The sequence below is a fragment of the Hypanus sabinus genome, chromosome 20, assembly GCF_030144855.1.
Source record: "Hypanus sabinus isolate sHypSab1 chromosome 20, sHypSab1.hap1, whole genome shotgun sequence".
NCBI classification, from domain to species: Eukaryota; Metazoa; Chordata; class Chondrichthyes; order Myliobatiformes; family Dasyatidae; genus Hypanus; species Hypanus sabinus.
The window spans coordinates 4,848,927-4,873,470 of record NC_082725.1 but is presented as its reverse complement, the minus strand read 5'-3'; the positions used below and the strand labels follow the sequence as shown (position 1 = coordinate 4,873,470).

The following is a 24,544-nucleotide window of genomic DNA, read 5'->3' as shown; positions in this document are numbered from 1 at the left end:
TATACAGTACTGATGAGATGGGACTGACTGGTCTACAGTATACAGTACTGATGAGATGAGGATCACTGGTCTACAATATACAGTACTGATGAGATGAGACTGACTGGTCTACAGTATACAGTACTAATGAGATGAGACTGACTGGTCTACAGTATGCAGTACTGATGAGATGAGGATCACTGGTCTACAGTATACAGTACTGATGAGATGGGACTGACTGGTCTACAGTATACAGTACTGATGAGATGAGACTGACTGCTCCACAGTATACAGTACTGATGAGATGGGACTGACTGGTTTACAGTATACAGTACTGATGAGATGGGACTGACTGGTCTACAGTATACAGTACTGATGAGATGAGGATCACTGGTCTACAGTATACAGTACTGATGAGATGGGACTGACTGGTCTACAGTATACAGTACTGATGAGATGAGACTGACTGCTCCACAGTATACAGTACTGATGAGATGGGACTGACTGGTTTACAGTATACAGTACTGATGAGATGGGACTGACTGGTCTACAGTATACAGTACTGATGAGATGGGACTGACTGGTCTACAGTATACAGTACTGATGAGATGGGACTGACTGGTCTACAGTATACAGTACTGATGAGATGGGACTGACTGGTCTACAGTATACAGTACTGATGAGATGAGGATCACTGGTCTACAGTATACAGTACTGATGAGATGAGACTGACTGATCTACAGTGTACAGTACTGATGAGATGGGACTGACTGGTCTACAGTATACAGTACTGATGAGATGGGACTGACTGGTCTACAGTATACAGTACTGATGAGATGGGACTGACTGGTCTACAGTATACAGTACTGATGAGATGGGACTGACTGGTCTACAGTATACAGTACTGATGAGATGGGACTGACTGGTCTACAGTATACAGTACTGATGAGATGGGACTGACTGGTCTACAGTATACAGTACTGATGAGATGAGGATCACTGGTCTACAGTATACAGTACTGATGAGATGAGGATCACTGGTCTACAGTATACAGTACTGATGAGATGGGACTGACTGGTCTACAGTATACAGTACTGATGAGATGAGGATCACTGGTCTACAGTATACAGTACTGATGAGATGAGGATCACTAGTCTACAGTATACAGTACTGATGAGATGGGACTGACTGGTCTACAGTATACAGTACTGATGAGATGGGACTGACTGGTCTACAGTATACAGTACTGATGAGATGGGACTGACTGGTCTACAGTATACAGTACTGATGAGATGAGGATCACTGGTCTACAGTATACAGTACTGATGAGATGAGACTGACTGGTCTACAGTATACTGTACTGATGAGATGAGGATCACTGGTCTACAGTATACAGTACTGATGAGATGGGACTGACTGGTCTACAGTATACAGTACTGATGAGATGGGACTGACTGGTCTACAGAATGCAGTACTGATGAGATGGGACTGACTGGTCTACAGTATACAGTACTGATGAGATGGGACTGACTGGTCTACAGTATACAGTACTGATGAGATGGGACTGACTGGTCTACAGTATACAGTACTGATGAGATGAGGATCACTGGTCTACAGTATACAGTACTGATGAGATGGGGCTGACTGGTCTACAGTATACAGTACTGATGAGATGGGACTGACTGGTCTGCAGTATACAGTACTGATGAGATGAGGATCACTGGTCTATAGTATACAGTACTGATTAGATGGGACTGACTGGTCTACAGTATACAGTACTGATAAGATGGGACTGACTGGTCTACAATATACAGTACTGATGAGATGAGGATCACTGGTCTACAGTATACAGTACTGATGAGATGGGGCTGACTGGTCTACAGTATACAGTACTGATGAGATGAGACTGACTGGTCTACAGTATACAGTACTGATGAGATGAGACTGACTGGTCTACAGTATACAGTACTGATGAGATGAGGATCACTGGTCTACAGTATACAGTACTGATGAGATGGGACTGACTGGTCTACAATATACAGTACTGATGAGATGAGGATCACTGGTCTACAGTATACAGTACTGATGAGATGAGACTGACTGGTCTACAGTATACAGTACTGATGAGATGAGGATCACTGGTCTACAGTATACAGTACTGATTAGATGGGACTGACTGGTCTACAGTATACAGTACTGATGAGATGGGACTGACTGGTCTACAGTATACAGTACTGATGAGATGAGACTGACTGGTCTACAGTATACAGTACTGATGAGATGGGACTGACTGGTCTACAGTATACAGTACTGATGAGATGAGGATCACTGGTGTGCTCCGTATGCGGTATGTGGGAAGTCAGGGTCAACACAGTTGTCCCTGATGACCACACCTGCAAAAGGTGCGTCCAGCTGCAGCTCCTATCAGACCGAGTTGGGGAGTTGGAGCAGGAGCTGGATGAACTACGGGTCATTCGGGAGGTGGAGGCAGAGATAGATAGGAGTTATCAGGAGGTAGTCACACCAAAAAACCAAGAAGTAGGCAGATGGGTGACGGTCCAGAGAGGCAGGGGGAGCAGGCAGAGAGAGCAGAGCACCCCTGCGGCCATTCCCATTAACAATAAGTATACCGTACTGGATACTGTTGATGGGGATGACCTACCAGGAATGAGTTGTAGTGGTCCTGCCTCTGGCACAGAGGTTGAACCCTCAACTAGAAAGGGGAGGAGGGAAGAGAAGAGAGCGATAGTTTTAGGGGACTCTATAGTTAGGGGGGCAGATAGGAGATTTTGTGGGGCAGATCGGGAGTCTCGGATGGTATGTTGCCTCCCTGGTGCCAGGGTCCGGGACATCTCAGATCGGGTGCAGGCTATTCTTGAGAGTGAGGGCATGAACCCAGATGTAGTGGTCCATGTAGGGACCAATGATGTAGGTAAGGTGAGTGAGGGGGTCCTGCTTAGAGAGTTCAGGGAGTTAGGAGTGAAGCTCAAAGGCAGGACCTCCAGGGTGACAATCTCGGGATTGCTACCTGTGCCACGTGCGAGTGAGGCGAAGAATAGAATGATTATGCACATTAGTACGAGGCTGAGAGCATGGTGCAGGAAGGAAGGGTTCAGGTTTTAGGATAATTGGTCTTTGTTCCAGGGACATTGGGATCTGTTTCGAAGGGATGGTCTACATCTGAACGGGAGGGGTACTAACATTCTTGCAGGAGTATTTGCCAGTGCTGCTCGGGGGGGTTTAAACTAGATGTGCAGGGGGCAGGGAGCCAGATCCAGAGGGTTGGTCAGAAGGTGCATGGGGTTAAATGTGTACAAGGTTTGGGTGATCTTGAGAAGGTCATCAAAGTTCCCGGTGCAATTTGCCCGATGGAAGTTCAAGGAGCTGGGTTAGGTACAGTAGACAGTGTTTTAAGCAAAGAGAGGAGGAATGGGCTAAGAATTCTATACTTGAATGCGCGTAGTGTCAGAAATAAGACAGATGAGCTTGAAGCTCAGATGAAAATGGGGAACTACGATATTGTTGGGATAACGGAGACATGGCTGCAAGGGGATCAGGCCTGGGAATTGAGTGTACCAGGGTATACGTGCTATCGTAGAGACAGAAATATGGGAAGAGGGGGTGGGGTGGCCCTGTTGGTGAGGAATGAGATTCAGTCCTTAGCAAGAGGTGACTTGGGAACAGGGGAAGTAGAGCCTGTGTGGATTGAGCTGAGGAACAGTAAGGGTAAAAAGACCCTAATGGGTGTTTGTGTACAGGCCCCCAAACAGTAGCGTGGATATTGGGTACAAGTTGATTAGGGAGTTAACATTGGCATGTGCTAAAGGTAATGCAGTCGTTATGGGAGATTTCAACATGCAGGTGGACTGGGAGAATCAGGTAGGTGCTGGACCCCAGGATAGGGAGTTTGTGGAGTGTCTAAGGGATGTATTTTTGGAACAGCTTGTGCTTGAGCCAACCAGGAACGAGGCTATTTTGGACTTGGTGATGTGTAATGAACAGGAATTGATAAGTGATCTTGAAGTAAAGGAGCCATTAGGAAATAGTGATCATAACATGATAAGTTTTTATCTACAATTTGAGAGGGATAGGGGCAGATCAGAGGTGTCAGTGTTGCAATTAAATAAAGGAGACTACGGAGCCATGAGGGATGAGCTGGCCAAAGTTAAATGGGCGGATGCCCTGGCAGGAAAGACAGTGGATCAGCAGTGGCAGATATTCTTGGGCATAATACAAAAGATGCAAATGCAGTTCATTCCAATGAGAAGGAAGGATTCAAAGAGGGGGAAGGGGCCACAGTGGTTGACAAAGGAAGTCAGAGATTGTATAGCATTAAAGAAAAAGAAGTATGACAGGGCTAAGATGAGTGGGAATACAGATGATTGGGAAAGTTTTAAGGAACAGCAGATCTTAACTAAAAAAGCAATACGGAGAGAAAAAATCAGGTATGAGCTCAGTCTAGCCAGGAATATAAAAGGGGATAGCAAAAGCTTTTTTAGCTATGTGAAGAGAAAGAAGATAGTTAAGAACAATGTTGGCCCCTTGAAGAATGAATTGGGAGAAATTGTTATGGGAAACAGGGAAATGGCAACAGAATTTAATGCGTACTTTAGACCTGTCTTCACCAGGGAGGACACAAGCAATCTCCCAGATGTATGGATGGGCCAGGGTCATAAGATATCAGAGGAATTGAGACAGATAGACATTAGGAAAGAAACTGTGATGGGTAGACTGGTAGGACTGAAGGCTAATAAATCCGCGGGTCCAGATGGTCTGCATCCGAGGGTTCTAAAAGAGGTGGCTCAGGAAATTGCGGATGCATTGGTAATCATTTTCCAATGTTCCTTAGATTCAGGATCAGTTCCTGAAGATTGGAGAGTGGCTAATGTTGTCCCACTTTTCAAGAAGGGAGGGAAAGAGAAAACGGAGAACTATCGCCCTGTTAGCCTAACGTCAGTCGTGGGGAAGATGCTTGAGTCCATTATTAAGGACGAAATAGTGGCACATCTAAATGGCAGAAATAGGATTAGGCCGAGCCAGCATGGATTTACCAAGGGCAAATCATGCTTGACTAATCTGTTAGAGTTTTTTGAGGGTGTAACAAGGATGTTAGACGAGGGTAAGCCAGTAGATGTTGTGTACCTAGATTTTCAGAAGGCATTCGATAAGGTGCCACATAGGAGATTGGTGAGTAAAATCAGAGCTCATGGCATTGGGGGCAGGTTTTCAACATGGATAGAAAACTGGTTGGCAGATAGAAAGCAAAGGGTAGCAGTGAATGGGTGTTTCTCAGACTGGCTGGAGGTGACAAGTGGGGTACCACAGGGCTCTGTATTGGGACCACAGCTCTTTACAATTTATGTCAATGATTTAGATGAGGGCATTGAAAACTATATCAGCAAGTTTGCTGATGATACTAAACTGGGTGGCAGTGTGACATGCGAAGAGGACGTTAGGAGAATACAGGGAGACTTGGATAGGCTGAGTGAGTGGGCAGATACTTGGCAGATGTCATTCAATGTGAATAAATGTGAAGTTATCCACTTTGGAAGCTGGAACAAGAGGGCAGAGTATTGTCTGAACGGTGTCGAGTTAGGTAAGGGAGAAATGCAAAGAGACCTCGGAGTCCTAATTCACCAGTCAATGAAGGTGAATGAGCAAGTGCAACAGGCAGTGAAGAGGGCAAATGAAATGTTGGCCTTTGTTACAAGGGGAATTGAATACAAGAGCAAGGATGTTCTTTTGCATTTGTACAGGGCCCTGGTGAGACCACACCTGGAATATTGTGTACAGTTTTGGTCTCCAGGTTTAAGGAAGGACATTCTGGCAATTGAGGAAGTGCAGCGTAGATTCACTAGGTTGATTCCTGGGATGGCAGGGCTGTCTTACACAGAGAGATTGGAGAGATTGGGCTTGTACACGCTGGAATTGAGGAGATTGAGAGGGGATCTGATTGAAACGTTTAAGATAATTAAAGGATTTGATAGGATTGAGGCAGGAAATATGTTCCAGATGTTGGGAGAGTCTAGTACCAGAGGGCATGGATTGAGAATAAGAGGTCAGCTATTTAAAACAGAGTTGAGGAAGAGCTTCTTCTCCCAGAGAGTTGTGGAGGTGTGGAATGCACTGCCTCGGAAGACGGTGGAGGCCAATTCTCTAGATGCTTTCAAGAAGGAGCTAGATAAATATCCGATGGATAGGGGAATCAACGGATATGGGGACAAGGCAGGGACTGGGTATTGATAATGAATGATCAGCCATGATCTCAGAATGGCGGTGCAGACTCGAGGGGCCGAATGGTCTACTTCTGCACCTATTGTCTATTGTCTATTGTCACTGGTCTACAGTGTACAGAACTGATGAGATGAGGATCACTGGTCTACAGTATACAGTACTGATGTGATGAGACTGACTGGTCTACAGTATACAGTACTGATGAGATGGGACTGACTGGTCTACAGTATACAGTACTGATGAGATGGGACTGACTGGTCTACAGTATACAGTACTGATGAGATGAGACTGACTGGTCTGCAGTATACAGTACTGATGAGATGAGGATCACTGGTCTACAGTATACAGTACTGATGAGATGAGACTGACTGGTCTACAGTATACAGTACTGATGAGATGGGACTGATTGGTCTACAGTATACAGTACTGATGAGATGGGACTGACTGGTCTACAGTATACAGTACTGATGAGATGAGACTGACTGGTCTACAGTATACAGTACTGATGAGATGAGGATCACTGGTCTACAGTATACAGTACTGATGAGATGGGACTGACTGGTCTACAGTATACAGTACTGATGAGATGGGACTGACTGGTCTACAGTATACAGTACTGATGAGATAAGACTGACTGGTCTACAGTATACAGTACTGATGAGATGGGACTGACTGGTCTACAGTATACAGTACTGATGAGGTGGGACTGACTGGTCTACAGTATACAGTACTGATGAGATGGGACTGACTGGTCTACAGTATACAGTACTGATGAGATGGGACTGACTGGTCTACAGTATACAGTACTGATGAGATGGGACTGACTGGTCTACAGTATACAGTACTGATGAGATGAGACTGACTGGTCTACAGTATACAGTACTGATGAGATGGGACTGACTGGTCTACAGTATACAGTACTGATGAGGTGGGACTGACTGGTCTACAGTATACAGTACTGATGTGATGGGACTGACTGGTCTACAGTATACAGTACTGATGAGATGAGGATCACTGGTCTACAGTATACAGTACTGATGAGATGGGACTGACTGGTCTACAGTATACAGTACTGATGAGATGAGGATCACTGGTCTACAGTATACAGTACTGATGAGATGGGACTGACTGGTCTACAGTATACAGTACTGATGAGATGGGACTGACTGGTCTACAGTATACAGTACTGATGAGATGAGACTGACTGGTCTACAGTATACAGTACTGATGAGATGGGACTGACTGGTCTACAGTATACAGTACTGATGAGATGGGACTGACTGGTCTACAGTATACAGTACTGATGAGATGAGGATCACTGGTCTACAATATACAGTACTGATGAGATGAGGATCACTGGTCTACAGTATACTGTACTGATGAGATGGGACTGACTGGTCTACAGTATACAGTACTGATGAGATGGGACTGACTGGTCTACAGTATACTGTACTGATGAGATGGGACTGACTGGTCTACAGTATACAGTACTGATGAGATGGGACTGACTGGTCTACAGTATACAGTACTGATGAGATGAGACTGACTGGTCTACAGTATACTGTACTGATGAGATGGGACTGACTGGTCTACAGTATACAGTACTGATGAGATGGGACTGACTGGTCTACAGTATACAGTACTGATGAGATGGGACTGACTGGTCTACAGTATACAGTACTGATGAGATGAGACTGACTGGTCTACAGTATACAGTACTGATGAGATGAGGATCACTGGTCTACAGTATACTGTACTGATGAGATGGGACTGACTGGTCTACAGTATACAGTACTGATGAGATGAGACTGACTGGTCTACAGTATACAGTACTGATGAGATGAGGATCACTGGTCTACAGTATACTGTACTGATGAGATGGGACTGACTGGTCTACAGTATACAGTACTGATGAGATGAGACTGACTGGTCTACAGTATACAGTACTGATGAGATGGGACTGACTGGTCTACAGTATACAGTACTGATGAGGTGGGACTGACTGGTCTACAGTATACAGTACTGATGAGATGGGACTGACTGGTCTACAGTATACAGTACTGATGAGATGAGGATCACTGGTCTACAGTATACAGTACTGATGAGATGGGACTGACTGGTCTACAGTATACAGTACTGATGAGATGGGACTGACTGGTCTACAGTATACAGTACTGATGTGATGGGACTGACTGGTCTACAGTATACAGTACTGATGAGGTGGGACTGACTGGTCTACAGTATACAGTACTGATGAGATGGGACTGACTGGTCTACAGTATACAGTACTGATGAGATGAGGATCACTGGTCTACAGTATACAGTACTGATGAGATGGGACTGACTGGTCTACAGTATACAGTACTGATGTGATGGGACTGACTGGTCTACAGTATACAGTACTGATGAGATGAGGATCACTGGTCTACAGTATACAGTACTGATGAGATGGGACTGACTGGTCTACAGTATACAGTACTGATGAGATGAGGATCACTGGTCTACAGTATACAGTACTGATGAGATGAGACTGACTGGTCTACAGTATACAGTACTGATGAGATGGGACTGACTGGTCTACAGTATACAGTACTGATGAGATGGGACTGACTGGTCTACAGTATACAGTACTGATGAGATGAGACTGACTGGTCTACAGTATACAGTACTGATGAGATGGGACTGACTGGTCTACAGTATACAGTACTGATGAGATGGGACTGACTGGTCTACAGTATACAGTACTGATTAGATGGGACTGACTGGTCTACAGTATACAGTACTGATGAGATGGGACTGACTGGTCTACAGTATACAGTACTGATGAGATGGGACTGACTGGTCTACAGTATACAGTACTGATGAGATGGGACTGACTGGTCTACAGTATACAGTACTGATGAGATGGGACTGACTGGTCTACAGTATACAGTACTGATGAGATGGGACTGACTGGTCTACAGTATACAGTACTGATGAGATGAGGATCACTGGTCTACAGTATACTGTACTGATGAGATGGGACTGACTGGTCTACAGTATACAGTACTGATGAGATGAGGATCACTGGTCTACAGTATACTGTACTGATGAGATGGGACTGACTGGTCTACAGTATACAGTTCTGATGAGATGAGACTGACTGGTCTACAGTATACAGTACTGATGAGATGAGGATCACTGGTCTACAGTATACAGTACTGATGAGATGGGACTGACTGATCTACAGTATACAGTACTGATGAGATGGGACTGACTGGTCTACAGTATACAGTACTGGTGAGATGAGGATCACTGGTCTATGGTATACAGTACTGATGTACTTACTGGGGACTTCACCCACATCGTCTGCATCGTTCTTCCTTTCATACTAGAGTGCTCCTACCCTCTCCCTAGTTATCCACTGCTCTTAAAGTATGTATAGAATGCCTTGGCATTCACTGAATCCTTCTAGCCAAGGACTTTTCATGGCCCCTCCTGGCTTTCCTAATTCCCTTCTTGAGTTCTTTTTGGCCTCTTTATACTCCTCAAGGGCTCTGTTTGATTTTGGCTTCCAAAGCTTTAGATATTTTTTTCTTTTTCTTCTTGACTAAATTTATCACCTCTCTTTGGCATCCAAGGTTCTCTTATCTTGCCATCCTTGTCCTTCCTTCTGACGTGAACATACCTGCCCTGGACTCTTGCAGTTGGCCTTTAAACAACAGAGATGTTCGAGAGGTGTTTAGATAGACACCTGAAAATGTTGCCACACATGCCCACAATGCTCAGCAGAAAGTTCTGAGTGACCTGGATTTTTAATTTGTTAACTTATTTGTTTGGGTATAGGGTGGAAAAGGCATTTCCAGCCCTTTGAGCCGTGCCACCCAGCAATCCCCCAATTTAACCCGAGCCTAATCACAGGACAGTTTACAATTAACCTACTAAATGCCACATGTTTGGACCGTGGGGGAAAGCCTGAAGAAAGCACACACAGTCACAGGGAGAATGTACAGACTCCTTACAGATGGCAGAGAGAATTGAACACGCCTCGCTGGTACTGTAAAGCGTTCACCTAACCACTACACTACGAGGCCACCCACGGTATTCTCAAATAGATGCTGAAATACTCTTGGGGGACAAAGATCTGTGCAGATTGCAAGATTACTAACTTGTGTTAATTTTTATATAGTTTTAATTGTTTTAGAAATAATTTTTGTTTAGTTAATTGCACCGTCAAATTTGTAAATTTTATTTGTTGGTTGATGCGACCTCTGTTCAACGCACCAACTGCAAGTGGCAAGATGATACAAAAGGTAAAAGGGCTTTCGAAATATATTAACTTTAATTTTGTGTGTTCAGCGTCTTTAGAATCTCTTGTGTTGTTTATCCACTGTTCATGTAAATACCCAAGGGGCAATAAAGATACTGTTAAAATGTGCTATGCAAATTGAACAAATGTATATAAACTAGCATTTACAACACTTCAGCACACTTCAGTAAGAATAATGTCTGACCAAAACTAACTAACTGAGTTATCCAACAGCCTTCTAAACCAAGTTGCCAATTAGAGCAGCTCACATTGTACAGATTGTTCCAAGAGTAGACAGTTCCAATCAGACCGACTGGAGAGGCAGCCAGAACATTAATTTAGGGATATCAGTGCACTGGGGTTCAATAGGGTGAATGGGGACAGATAGTTTTATATTTGATATTTCCAGGCCTGCTCCCTCAGATACTTCCTAGCCTTCACATACAAGCACCTCCCTGTCTCTATCCAGCTAATAGCAAACATCCCACCTCTCCCGGAAGTTCCAGGAGTCTCCCACATATTGATAGCGGCTCCCTGACGCCTGCAAATTATCCTGGAAATCGATTTTTTATGAGAGGGAGAGGAGGAGCGAGAGGGAGCATCCTGATTGGTCTCCCTTCGTGGTAAGGAGACCTATCAGTTTTCTCTGTGAGCGGGCTTTACAGTTGACCTCAAAAATAATGACAGTGTTGCTCGCTGCACTGTTTGCAACAGTGACTTTTCTATTGCCCATGGTGGGTTAAAATGTAAAAGACATGTTGAGGTGAGTTTAACAGGTGTAATTCGTTCATTGGCATAGTTAATGTTATTTAAACTAGCCGGCTAGCTGCTAAGGAGTGACTCTATTGATGTCCTACGCGATGAGACCAAACTGTAGACTTGCTTGAAGGTGTAATAGAATTAAAAAATGACTCCATGATAATATAAGTAAATATTTTAATGTCACATTTTCTGCACATACCCAACTTGGTCTACAGACTAGACAAAATCACTAAACAAAATGTTACATGAACCCTTGGAGGTCGACCGGGGGAAGGGTGAGGTGACGGGGGTGCTACCTCCCTGAAATTAGTTTTTGCAGGGTGGGATATCTGTAATAGGATTTACTTGCCTCTCATTCCAGACTCATCACCTGCAGCCTATTTAACCCCAGTTCTCAGTCACAGTCCTTGTTCACTCCTTAAACCAGCCAGTTTCACTCTCCCTGTCTGAAGTTTACCTTGTCACCTGTTATTTTGTGCTTTTTGTTCTCTCTTGTTTTGTGGCCCCTCGTGGTTTGTTATTTTGTGGTCAATTACTAAAGTTATGATTCACTGCTGAATCATCTCTACTGCCCTGCTTTTAGCTCATGTCTCCTCTACACTTCCCGACTGGTATTAATTCTAATTATTCCTTTATTGGCAATGGTCATACTGAGTGACAGGTAAGCTCCAGGGGCTTCTGACTTGCTCCTGACTAACTCGTACATTTGCTAGTGAGCAGGAATGTGGAGTGGGTTTATTTCTGAGGGGTTGGGAGAAGGTATGCATCGTCACTGAAGGTGAAGCTGAGAGTGAGGCCAGTCGAGTCCCAGCAGCAACACTGGGGGATGTTGTATCCAAGGCCTCAGAGGGTGGGTAAAAACAGAGTGCACAATGCAAGCTCAGAAATTATGTCAATTTCCCGATAAAGGGTCTCGGCCCGAAACGTCGACTGTTTATCCATTTCCATGGATACTACCTGACCTGCTGAGTTCCTCCAGCATTTTGTGTGTGTTGCTTTGGATTTCCAGCATCTGCTGAATCTTGTGTGCTTAAGTTTAATTCTGATTCTCACATTAAGAGGCACATCTCTTAAATATTTTGAAGTCAGCCTCTAATGTGTTTGACCGGTCTTCCTCACCTTCTTGCTAGCTGCTGTCAAAGGAAAGCGTAGGAGTCTTAGGATCCATGTTGCAAGGGTTGATCAGCGAAGCTGTGGACTCATTTTGGGTGACTTTGAGGTTCATGTTGCATGTGTTCCTGGATTCTGGTTAAATCCTTTTTTGCTGTTTTTGAGCTGTTTGATGGGGACGATCAGTGTGGACTGGGGAGCAGTGGGCTGGTGGTGTGGCACTGCACTGAACTGGAGTAAGCACTACTGGACTCCTGGTTTGATGTTTGACTCTGTATGTGTTGTCCACTCGCCTTTTGCTGTTTGCGCAATTGGATCTTTTTTTGCACGTTGGGTGTTTGATGGCCAATTTACCCACCAACCAGCCGGTCTTTGGACTGTGGGAGGAAACGGGAGCATCCAGAGGAAACCCATGTGGTCATGGAGAGAATGTACAGACTCCTCACAGGCTAATAAATGTACTTTGAATCTTTAATACAGTCAGTTTGCATTTAGTATCTGATGTTGTTTAGACACCCATGCTTATTGCAATGTGAATGTCAAAAAGTCATCCACTGAGATGGAAATTAAGCCCACGCATACAGTGTCAAACTTAGAGGAAAAATAAACAAAAACAAAGACTGAAGCATCACACACAAAATACTGGAGCCTCTATGGAAATGAATAAACAGCTGATGTTTCGGACCTAGACCCTTCTTTAGCACTACCAGATTTCCAGCATTTGGAGAACCTCTTGTGTTTCGGAAAAGAATCGAACACTAGCTTCTGCTTAGATGTTAAAAATACTTGACTGATAAGCTGATTCCCTCTCTTAGTTGTCAAAGCTACTTTAAGTACAAAGTCAGGTGTTTAGTAGGTCGATAAGACTTAGGCAGATGTATAAGCTTTAATCATGGGATAAAAAGTGTTTTTGACACCTATTGATCGACCATGATTACCATATTTAATCCTTTTTTGAGTTCATTTTATTCCTGTGATCATTAAAAGGTTTCAGTTCTCATAGATTGTAGTTCACTTCAAATTAGGAGAATATGGTTTTTAGCATAAGAAGAATTGGTTATCTGTTAAGCTGGTGCAAAATTGTTCTAAACCCTTTGGTATATTTACTGCAATTTTAAAAATACAGTCACAATGTTGTAGTTAATTACAGTCAGTGGCCAGCTCATTGCGTATCTCCTGTACCTAATGAAGTGGCCACTGAGTGTATGTTCATGGTCATCTGCTACTGTAGCCCATCCATTTCAAGGTTCAGCTTGTTGTGTTTTCAGAGATGCTCTTCTGCACACCACTGTTTTAACACATGGTTATCTGAGTTATTGTTGTCTTCCTGTCAGCTTGAACCAGTCTGCCCATTCTCCTCTGACCTCCCTCATTAATTAACAAGACATTTTTGCCCACAAAACTGCTGCTCACTGGATGTGGTTTTTTTTTGTTTTCATACCATTCTCTGGGAACTCTAGCGTCTGGGATTTTCACACACAACAGATTATAGGATTCACAAAGAATGGAATGGTTGTTGGTGCCAGATGGGATGGTTTAAATATCTCAGAAACTGCTGATCTCCAGTAATTTTCACGCACAACAGTGTTTTAAAAAAAACATCCAGTGGCTGAACACCACCCATCTGACACCAACAATCATTCCATGGTTAATGTCACTTAGATCACATTTCTTCCCCATTCTGATGTTTGGTCTGAAAAACATCCTCTTGGCCACATCTGCATGCCTTATGCATGCATTGAGTTGCTGCCACATGAGTGTCTGATTAGATATTTGCATAAACGGGCAGGTGTGCAGGTATATCTTAATAAAGTGGCCACTGAATATTAATTCTGTCCAGTTCTGAGCAACTCATTGTTAGAATCCACTAGTTTTAATTCTGGTCACATGACAGGCACTACCAAAAAGGTAGTCTGTGTAATATTAACATTCTACAAAAGACCATAAGACGTAGGAACAAAATTGGTTCATTCAGCCCTACAGTCATAAAGCACTGAACAGGCCCTTTGGCCCATCTAGTCTGTGCCGATCTCTCTGTGGGAACGGTTCATGGAAATTACTAATTACTAATATTCAAGAACATTTTGATGACTTTGTGAAGTATAACCATAGTTGCTGAGTACTCCGGGAAAGAAGTGCTTGAGAAGAACAAGCTGTTTACGAAAATCAAATCAGAATTATCCTCATTAGGGAAATAGTCTGTGTGCATCAGAAGAGAAGTGCTTTGATGTGACAAGCTACAAAGCAAAAATAAGATAAATTGATATTCATTAAGCAGGTAGAGTCTCTGCATTTGTTGTAATTGTTCCTCACCAAAGTGTAAATTATTGACTGGATTTTAGAAATAAAATGTCATTTACAAAGTCATGAAAATGGTCTATGGATTAGTGATTTTAAATAAACTCTAACCAAAATACATCAACATCTCAAGCAAGCCTACACTTGACTCATTATGCTTTATATTAAATTTTGGATGTCCATTGTATCCAACGATGACAAGAGACCCCTGCGGGAAAGTTTTTAAAGTGGAAAAACCGCTGCACTGGGGCAGGTCCGCTCTCTTGGCCTTTGAAGTGTGGGCCCGCCAGTACGAGTAGTCGTCACAAACTCAGGACTTCCTTGGTTTTAGTGGATGACCATAATTTCTTCTATGTCTTGTCTAGTGCTTCGCTCTCAACGGTTGTTGGATCTCACTTAGGTCCTGTGCACCCAGTCTGCCACTGCAGACTTTACATCCTTCGATAAGCATGTCCCTATCTCACCAGGGTATGTGGTTCACCGGCTACCCTTACCTGGTTTAGTCCACCTGTCGGAATGGTGTACTGGGGCATGGCGGCTGTCACATGTAAACAGCTACTTGGAGGTAAAGGTGGGAGCTGAGTGTCCAGTGGGGCCCACAGGTGAGTGAGCTGCCCCAGAATGGACACAACAAACCCCTTCACCAGACAATCAAAAGAACATAGCAGTGTAGAAACATAGAAAACCTACAGCCCAATACAGGCCCTTCAGCCCACAAAGCTGTGCTGAACATGTCCCTACCTTAGAACTACCCAGGCTTTACCTATAGCCCTCTATTTTTCTAAGCTCCATGTAGCCATCCAGGAGGCTCTTAAAAACCTTATCGTTTCCGCCTCCACCACCGCCACCAGCAGCCCATTCCACACGCTCACCACTCTCTGTGTAAAAAAAAACACCCCTGACATCTCCTCTGTACCTACTTCCAAGTACTTTAAAACTGTGCCCTCTTGTGTTAGCCATTTCAGCCCTGGGAAAAAGCCTCTGGCTATCCACACGATCAATGTCTCTCATCATCTTATACACCTCTATCAGGTCACCTCTCATCCTCCATCACTCCAAGGAGAAAGTGTACACTGTGGATCAATTCCTCTGTCAATAACTGTTAGAAACTACAGTTTTATAGTACTATCATAGTATTGTCTGTGTACTAATTTGTTCTGTATTTCATTTAAATACATAATTTGTTACTTAGTTAAATGGTAGTTTTGTCTTTTTTATACATTTTTATCTATTTCCATGAAACTTTGACTAATTGAGGAAGCTGCTTATTTGAGCCAAAATGTACTGGTCCCGATGTGTCCCAATTAACCAGAATCCACTGTATATGTCAGCAGATACTAGCTAGAGCTTCATTTTCCTAGCAGGCAGTTACAAAGTATCGAAGTACAATAGATTTATGAAAAACTATATGTAAACAAAGACTGGCAAACAGCCAATGGGCAAAAGAAGACAAACAGTGCAAATAAAGATAATACTGAGAAAATGAGCCATAAAGAGGCCTTGAAAGGGACTCTGGGGATCGTAGAATCAGTTCAGTGTTGTGGTGAATGAAGTTATCAGTGCTGGTTCAGGAGCCTGATAATTATAACTGTTCCTGAACCTAAGGCTCCTGTACCTCCTTCCTGATGGTTGAGGGGTAATAACTGTTCCTGAACCTGGTGGTGTGGATCCTCAGGCTCCTGTACCTCCTGGCTGATGGTTGAGGGGTGATAACTGTTCCTGAACCTGGTGGTGTGGGACCTGAGGCTCCTGTACCTCCTGGCTGATGGTTGAGGGGTGATAACTGTTCCTGAACCTGGTGGTGTGGGACCTCAGGCTCCTGTACCTCCTTCCTGATGGTTGAGGGGTGATAACTGTTCCTGAACCTGGTGGTGTGGGACCTCAGGCTCCTGTACCTCCTGGCTGATGGTTGAGGGGTGATAACTGTTCCTGAACCTGGTGGTGTGGGACCTCAGGCTCCTGTACCTCCTGGCTGATGGTTGAGGGGTGATAACTGTTCCTGAACCTGGTGGTGTGGGACCTCAGGCTCCTGTACCTCCTGGCTGATGGTTGAGGGGTGATAACTGTTCCTGAACCTGGTGGTGTGGGACCTCAGGCTCCTGTACCTCCTGGCTGATGCTCGCAGCAAGAAGAGAGCATGGCCTGGATGTTGGGGGTCCTTAATCATGGATGTGGCAGTGCTCCCTATAGATGGGCTCAGTGGTGAGGAGGGATTTGCCTGTGATGGGCTGGCTGTATCCACAACTTTGTGTAGCCTTTTTCATTCCTGGGTCTTGGTGTTTCCATCCCAGACCATGCCGCAACCAGTTAACATACTCTCACTGTGCATCTATAGAAGCTTGTGTCATGCTGAATCTACGTAAACCTCTAGCAAAGAAGAGGTGCTATTGTGCCCGCTTTCTTATGACACTTACATGCTGATAAACTGGAACAACTGGTTTCCCTAAAGCTGAATTACCGGTAATGAGGTAACGATTAGATTCAGACATGTTGAGAAGGTGAAATTGGACATATGCAATGTTGGCCTTCATTCTGAGAGGATTAAAATATCAAAGCAAGGATGTAATACTGAGGCTTTGTTAAGGGGTTGATCAAATTACATTTGGAGTATTGTGAGCAGTTTGGGGCATCTTATCTAAGAAAAGATGTGCTGGCATTTGAGGTGATCCAGAGGTTTGTGAGAATTATCTCGAGAATGAGAGGGTTAACGAATGAGGAGCATTTGATGACTTTGGGCCTGTATTCATTGGTGTTTAGTAGAATGAGGGAGGGGGAGTAAGGGAAATGTGGGAAATGATCAACTGTAATTAAATGGTGCAGCCTACTTGATGGGCTGAATGGCCTAATTCTGCTCCTATGTCTTATGGTCTAATGTATTCACACTGAAATGCCAAAGCAAAACAATGAATTTCATGTGATATACATCAATGATAATAACCATGACTCAGGATCTGAATCTGGATCTGGGTCCATTTAATCAAGATTCACTTGTTGTTCATATTTGTCAGAGGCCAATGGGACTTGGCTTCTTCTTCATTGTCCCAGTGAACAGAACTGTCTGACCTCCTAAATGGGCTGAAACAAAGCCTTTGGCATTTTGTTTATGGTAGTGAAGGTATTTTAACTCTGATTTGTCCTTGAGCGGTATGAGTAAATGATCATGTGAGGCCTCTATTGGGAACTCAGTTGTCGGTGAGAGACAGAGAGAGGGAAAGAAAGAGAGAGTGAGTGTCAGGAAGAGGGGGGGGAAGTGGTGTAGAGAGAGAGCATGAGGGAGAGAAAGAGTGAGTGAACATGAGGGAGAGTGAGTATCAGAGAGAGAGACTGAGTAGAAGAGAGTAGAAAGAGAGAGAAAGTGGGGCAGAGAGAGAGTGAGCATCAGGGAGAGAGACAGAAAGTGGGGCAGAGAGTCAGCTTACATCTGCCTTGAATTCAGTTTTTGTTTTGGAAATGGCCTTAATTTCAGCATTTGCGATGGTCTTTTTTACTTTGTGTTATTTTAATCTCATGATTATTTTGTATATAATACACCTCTTCTTCAACTATTTAATCATTCCAGTTAGAGGATCGGGTGAGAATGCAGAGGAGTCTGTAAAGGACTGCAGAAGGTGTCAGGCTGGGGCAGCTGGGTGTGCCTTAGGACAGCAAGCGATAAGAATGATGTCAGTTGAGGTTGAGTCCACTTTTCTTGTATCCTGAAAATTCATGGCCAGCTTTGAACCCAAGGTCCTCAGGTGATGACTTAGCTGTGCAATAAATTCAGCAAAGTCGCAGTTCTGAATATTCATTGTTAGCGGGAAGCACAGAGAAGTGTCTGTGCAGCATAAAGGCAGTAACGACTTCTTCCCCCGAGACACAGCATCACTGCAAAATGCTGTTGTAAAACATAAGAAAATCTGCAGCAGCAACACAGGACCTGGTTCTCTGCAAGCAACAATGCCCAACACGATGTCTCGTTCATGTACACTTCCATATAAGGTAACTCTAAATGACACTTCTACTTCATTGCATTGGAAGCACAGTCTTTTTATATATTTTGTTGAGATACAAAGTGGAATAGGCCCTTCTGGCCTTTCAAGTGGTGCCATCCAGCAATTCTGTGATTTAATCCTAGCCTAATCATGGGAGCAATTTATAATGACCAGTTAGCCTACCCACCACTACGTCTTTGGAATGTGAGAAAAAAACAGAGCACCCAGAGGAAACCCACAAAGACAGCAGCGGGAATTGAACTATAAAGTGTTGTGCAAACTGCTACATTACCGTGAATGCAACAATCATCCAGACAATTCTTCAACCTGGATGAAGGTACACTTGGAAAGAAGCGAACCAATCTAACTGCAGTTTCCAGCTCCTACAACTCTTGCATGGGTTTTAAAAATGTTAGCAATGAGATCATCTTGTCCTTACCAGCAGTGTTCTTTAAAGGTGAAGATGTTGAGGAGAAAAGTACTTTGTCGATATTAAGAGGTTTCATGTGGTAAGAATCATTTGTTATGTGCCGTGTCATAAGATGTGGGCAATCGTGGTCTGATTGTTCTTGGCAAATTCTTCTGTAGAAGTGGTTTGCCATTGCCTTCTTCTGGGTCTTTACAAGACAAGTGACCCCAGCCATTATTAATACTCTTCAGAGATTGTCTACCAGACACCAGTGGTTGCATAACCAGGATTTGTGATGTGCACCAGCTGCTTATACGACCAAGCTTCTACTGCCCTCACGCCTGCTCCACCTGAACCCATGGCTTCACGTGACCATGATCGGGGTGGCGTTTTAGCCCTGTCCATGGGCGACCTGCAGGCGAGCGGAGGGAAGGAGCACCTTACACCTCCTTTGGTAGAGACGTATCTCACCAAAGATAAACGGTGAGAATAGTGGTATTAAAATGTTTAATTATGGAGTTTCTCATTAATTCACTCTTTGGTGTTCAGTGTGAATTGTTTTTAGATTAACGAGTTGCAAGTTCTCAATATGTTGAAGTATATACCATCACTGCAGGGCTTGTATGTGTCCAGGACAAAGAAATGCAGAAAAAATTGCAGCAGGCACTGTGCACCCTGCAAACTGCCTTTTCCAAAAACTCACTCTGGAAAGAACTGTAGGGCTTTTAAGTCAAAAATTTTCACACCACCTTAAAAAGCAGTTAATCCATCAACCATTCTAATTACCCCCACCCACCCCCTCTATTACCCCCCCATCCACACATTAAACAATGCTGTTTATATTGTAAATACTTGCCAGCACTTATGTGTTAATGCAGATTTTATTCAATGTCTGTACTTTAATCATTAGTTTATTTTCATATACTTCTTTATTCTTTATAATTGTTGAATTTGAATAACCAAAAGACCCCGTCACTAACCACAGCCTCCACTTTCTCGTGCCCACACGGCACCAGAATATGTGGATCCCAGATTGGCTTCTACGGCCACCTGAGGACCCACCAATAGACAACCTCTTAGGAGGGCATCATACTCAGCTCGAGTGATCACACTCCTAATTGTTGAATGTTATTGTTTTTTGGTGCATAGCAAGTTCCTAATGTAAATGTAAATGGTGAATAAAATTGATCCTTGTTGATATTCTGACCATCTGGCTACAGCTAATTGGTAGCAAAGGTTTTGCTGTGCGGTTTTTCATTGATTCTGTTGTGTTTCTTTGTATTTACTGTGAATGCTTGCAAGAAAATGAATCTCAGGATTGTATATGAACACATATATGTATTTTGATAATAAATTTACTTTGAACTTTGATCTTGGGATCCAAGGAATATTAAAAAATGCACTCAACTTCATTTCTTTTGAAATAATCTAACAAACAAACGTTCAATTGAAGTTGATTTAGACTTGCCGGACGTAGGAAAGATTAAAGTGTTTCACCTCATGAAAAAGTTAAACTGGTATAATCGCCTGATTCCTACAGATTTAAGCCACCCTTTACCTTGGAGTACCTCAAAACCAACAGATGTCAGATTTGATCGCGTTAAAGTCTTATTGCCTGACTCTCGTTATATAGTGATTAACTTTAGAAAAAATGTTTTCATTAGATCTGTGTAAAACTTTTTCATATGCATTATTAAAACTTAAATGTATAGCCTTGGCACTTTTTGTAGTGTTTACCTGTCAAGTGTTTCAGTTTACTCTGGACCCTACTCGGTATAAATCCTTCACAGCACCCAGTTCCAATTCCTGCCACCCACCCAATCTGAATTTCCGACATAATTCAATGTCACATTGATTGATGTGTCACTCAGACTGAGGATTTTACAACTGATTAAACATTAAAACTGAATTTGGTTGTTATTTGAAATCAGTAATATTTTAAGTGTTTTTAATTTGTTAAAATGCACATATCTTTATCTGCTAAAGGTCTGCTGGGAGCTGCTTAATATAATCATCATTGTCGAGCTAACTTGGCATAAGGCTAATACTCTGATCAATACGGCTAATGAATTTTTGCGAGTCTTAGTTTGTAATCAGTGGTACATGCTGTTATTGATTTTTTTAACTTTATTCCTAGCCCTTAAGTCTACTTATCCATATTTCTTATAATAAAAATAAATTAATTGTTTTTAGCCAGTAGATTGATTATCTGTTTAATGGGGCGAATTCTGAGACTCCGAACAGATCCTTAAAACAAATTGTTAATGTGCTTCATTACAGAACAACTTAATACTCTTAAAACAACCAATGGACTTAATAAGTGTTTAAGTTATGATAGCATAGTTATAAACACAATTTAGTAGAATTTCATGGATTTATTATTACTTTATTAACATTACAAAATTAGCATGAACATTTTAAATTCATATTTTGACATACACTCTGATTTGGTGGATTAGGGTAATTTTAAGAAAAGATTATGGATTGGACAGTATTGATTCAGTATTGAGCTTACTGTCTGACGGTAGTCTACTTGACTGTGCGTCTGTCTGTCACCCGAATTGGACCCCATCACAGATTAAGGCCCTTGGCTTTGGCTGTCTTCCTTCTGCTTCCTTTGTCGTGTAGCTATCAGCAGGGAGTGTTGCAAGCACCTGTGTATAAATTGGATTTCAGCACTCAGAGAGGTACGCACGCACAAGAAATGCCTAACTTCAATGTTGAGGTGCATCATTCTATGGTAATATTTTTCACAAGATAATCAGTCCTCTAAGTTTATCTTGGAAGCACCATATAGACTTGTAAAATGAACTACTATGTGCAAGATATATATGAGGCACCACTGCCAATCAACAGTGATTGCTACATGCAGCCACCAGAATTTTGTGGATACCGAGAGGACAACCAGGTTTATGGTTGCTATAATGTTCTGGCTCCTCACGGGAGCAACATTTGCATGGACCAGACCTGGATTGTGAATCAGCCTTCCAGTTTCCCTGGAAACGAGTTCAAGAACGAGTATTGTAACATGAATACAAGTATGAATCGCTTCGGCCAGCCTGAATATTTTAGTGATGGCAAAGGTGTTTTTTGTCAAGAAGAATCACCATCATTCTCTCCAAGAAAAGGTACCATCCATTCTCAAACCTAATTTTCATCTTCTGATTTGTCCTGTCTGATTCCCAGAAACCCTGAATAGAAGTGTCTGGTTGAATGTTTTGCTGTCTGTGAGGATTTATCAGTTGCACGAATACCCAAGTTCGTGCTTAAATTTGTGAACTATTTTGATGTGAAATTCTGAATCAATTACTTTCTTATATTCCAATGCAAGTACGAAAGTGTGGTCTCAAGTTATGAAATAATGTAAAGGCTTAATGTATTGGTGTGCTATAAAATTACCTGCCATTCCGTAACATGCTGTAAGGTCAAAATTTCATTCACAATTTTTATCTCTGGGTTGAAAATGTTGCAAAATTTTGACGGAGCATAGTTTTAATTCAGTTGCACCACACTGTATTATCGATAAATTTATTAGGAGCTTTGTATTGTAGTGTAACTCACTAGGCAAAGATGTACATTTAAAAAAAATTATTTCTGTAAATAAATGGCCCTATCAATATATTTGGCAGAAAATAGCTGAAAATCTTACTCTGCACAGTGACAATTGAACATTATTCTTTATCAATTTACTGTAAATAGGTTTTAGTTCGATGCATGTCAGTGCCCATTTTTAAAAATTATTTGTAAAATTGAAAAATCTGACTTCAAGTGTAACATTGGAAAGCTTCAGATTCAGGTTTAGATTTATCTTTCACATGTACATCGAAACGCAATATCGAAAGAGATTATATAAGAAAGTAAATCAAAAAGGGACTGATTTGCCAATGCCAAAAGCAGAAATATGAAATTGTTTTCCAGAGTGCTAATCCAAAGCCATTCATAACTGAGAAGGAGCATCAAATGGGCGGTGACAATAATAGTGTCAAATGGAAGGCAAGTTGGTCGAGCAAGAGATGGTCTGAAATCTGAAATTAATAAGAAATCAGCTACGGTATCAAGTGTCATATTCGTGATCTTGTGACTTGTGCAGTAGTATAAGGAAGCTGTGAGAGCATTCTGACTATTCTGTCTAGGGTGGATTTACCTGTCTAGAAAAATAAGAGATGTGATGGGAGAAGCAGTATTTAATGCAAAGGGGATACAAGCTTCTGGAAGGTAAAATTAGCAGAAAATATGGGATTACAACTAACATAATTTTGTCTTTTACTTTCTTTTATTCATTTCACTTTATCCTCTTGTAAAGCAGTTTAAACTACATACATCATCAGTATGAAACTTGCTCTATAAATCAGTTATTATTATTTTCTGTTTCGAGTGAAGGAGGACGAGAGGTGACCTGATAGAGGTGTACAGTTTGTTAAGAGACAGGTCAAGTAGATAGCCAGAGGCTTTTTCCCAAGGCAGAAATTGCTAATATGACAGAACATAGTTTTAAGGTGATTGGGGGAAAGTATAGGAGGGATATCACACAGAGAGTGGTGGGTCCATGGAACACACTGCCAGGGTGGTGGTAGAGACAGATACATTAGACAAATGGAAGACTGTGGAAGTGAAGGATTAGATTGATCTTCGAACGATGATAGGGTCAGCTCAAAATTGTGGACCAAAGGCCCAGTGACTGTGCTGTAGTGTTCTATGTGGCTCCTTTGCATCACTGTTTTTTTAAATTGATATCCTGGGTAGTGAGGGCCCTTCATAATGGTTACCTTTTGAAGATGTCCCTGATTCTAACCCACACTATGATTGCATTTCCATTATCTGTTTATGCTCATATTTATCTTGAATCATGGAGGAAGAATTAGCTGAAAGTGTGTGGAATGCCCTGCCAAGGGTAGTGGTAGAGGTAGATACATTAGGGATATTTAAGAGTCTCTTAGATTAGCTGATTAGTTATGTGCCCTGTCTTATTACATGGGCAGTCGTCGCCTTTGACCGTGATTGTTGTTGGCAGATTTTTTCTACAGAAGTGGTTGGCTTTCTTCGGGGCAGTGTCTTTACAAGACGGGTGACCCCAGCCATTATCAATACTCTTCAGAGATTGGCTTGCTTGGCTTCAGTGGTGGCATAACCAGGACGTGATATGCACAACCATCCACTCATGACACTGATCGGGGACTAAGCAGGTGCTACCCCTTGCCAAGGGTGACCTGCAGACGAGCAGAGAGAAGGAGTGCCTCAGACCTCCACCCTGCCACCTCACTTAGGTAGGCACGTAGATGATAAAAACATGGAGGGGGATGTAGGATGGAAGAGTTGCATTGATCTTGGAGTAGTTTAAAAGGTTGGCCAAACATCATTGTCTAAAAGGCCTATACTGTCCTATGTTCTAAGTGCGTAAAGCTAAAATAATGACGAAGCATATTAGCATGGAATAGTTACCAAAATTTAATTTGACACAGTTGCACTCTGAGGGAGTTCCCAATGTTCATCTCC

General features: G+C 42.6%; 1 protein-coding gene across 13 annotated transcripts in view; it reads left to right on the top strand.

The window, feature by feature from the left end:
- Nucleotides 1-24,544, top strand: part of LOC132378242 (thyroid hormone receptor beta) — a 220,174-nt gene that overhangs the window by 110,528 nt on the left and 85,102 nt on the right. The window contains exon 1 of one of the 13 annotated variants that reach the window (XM_059944988.1): nt 21,858-22,179. The exons of the other annotated variants lie outside the window; for them this stretch is intronic. Coding sequence (XP_059800971.1) covers nt 21,858-22,179 — 322 coding nt within the window. Of the gene's footprint in view, nt 1-21,857; nt 22,180-24,544 lie in introns of those variants that run through there. 13 annotated transcript variants of the gene reach the window in all.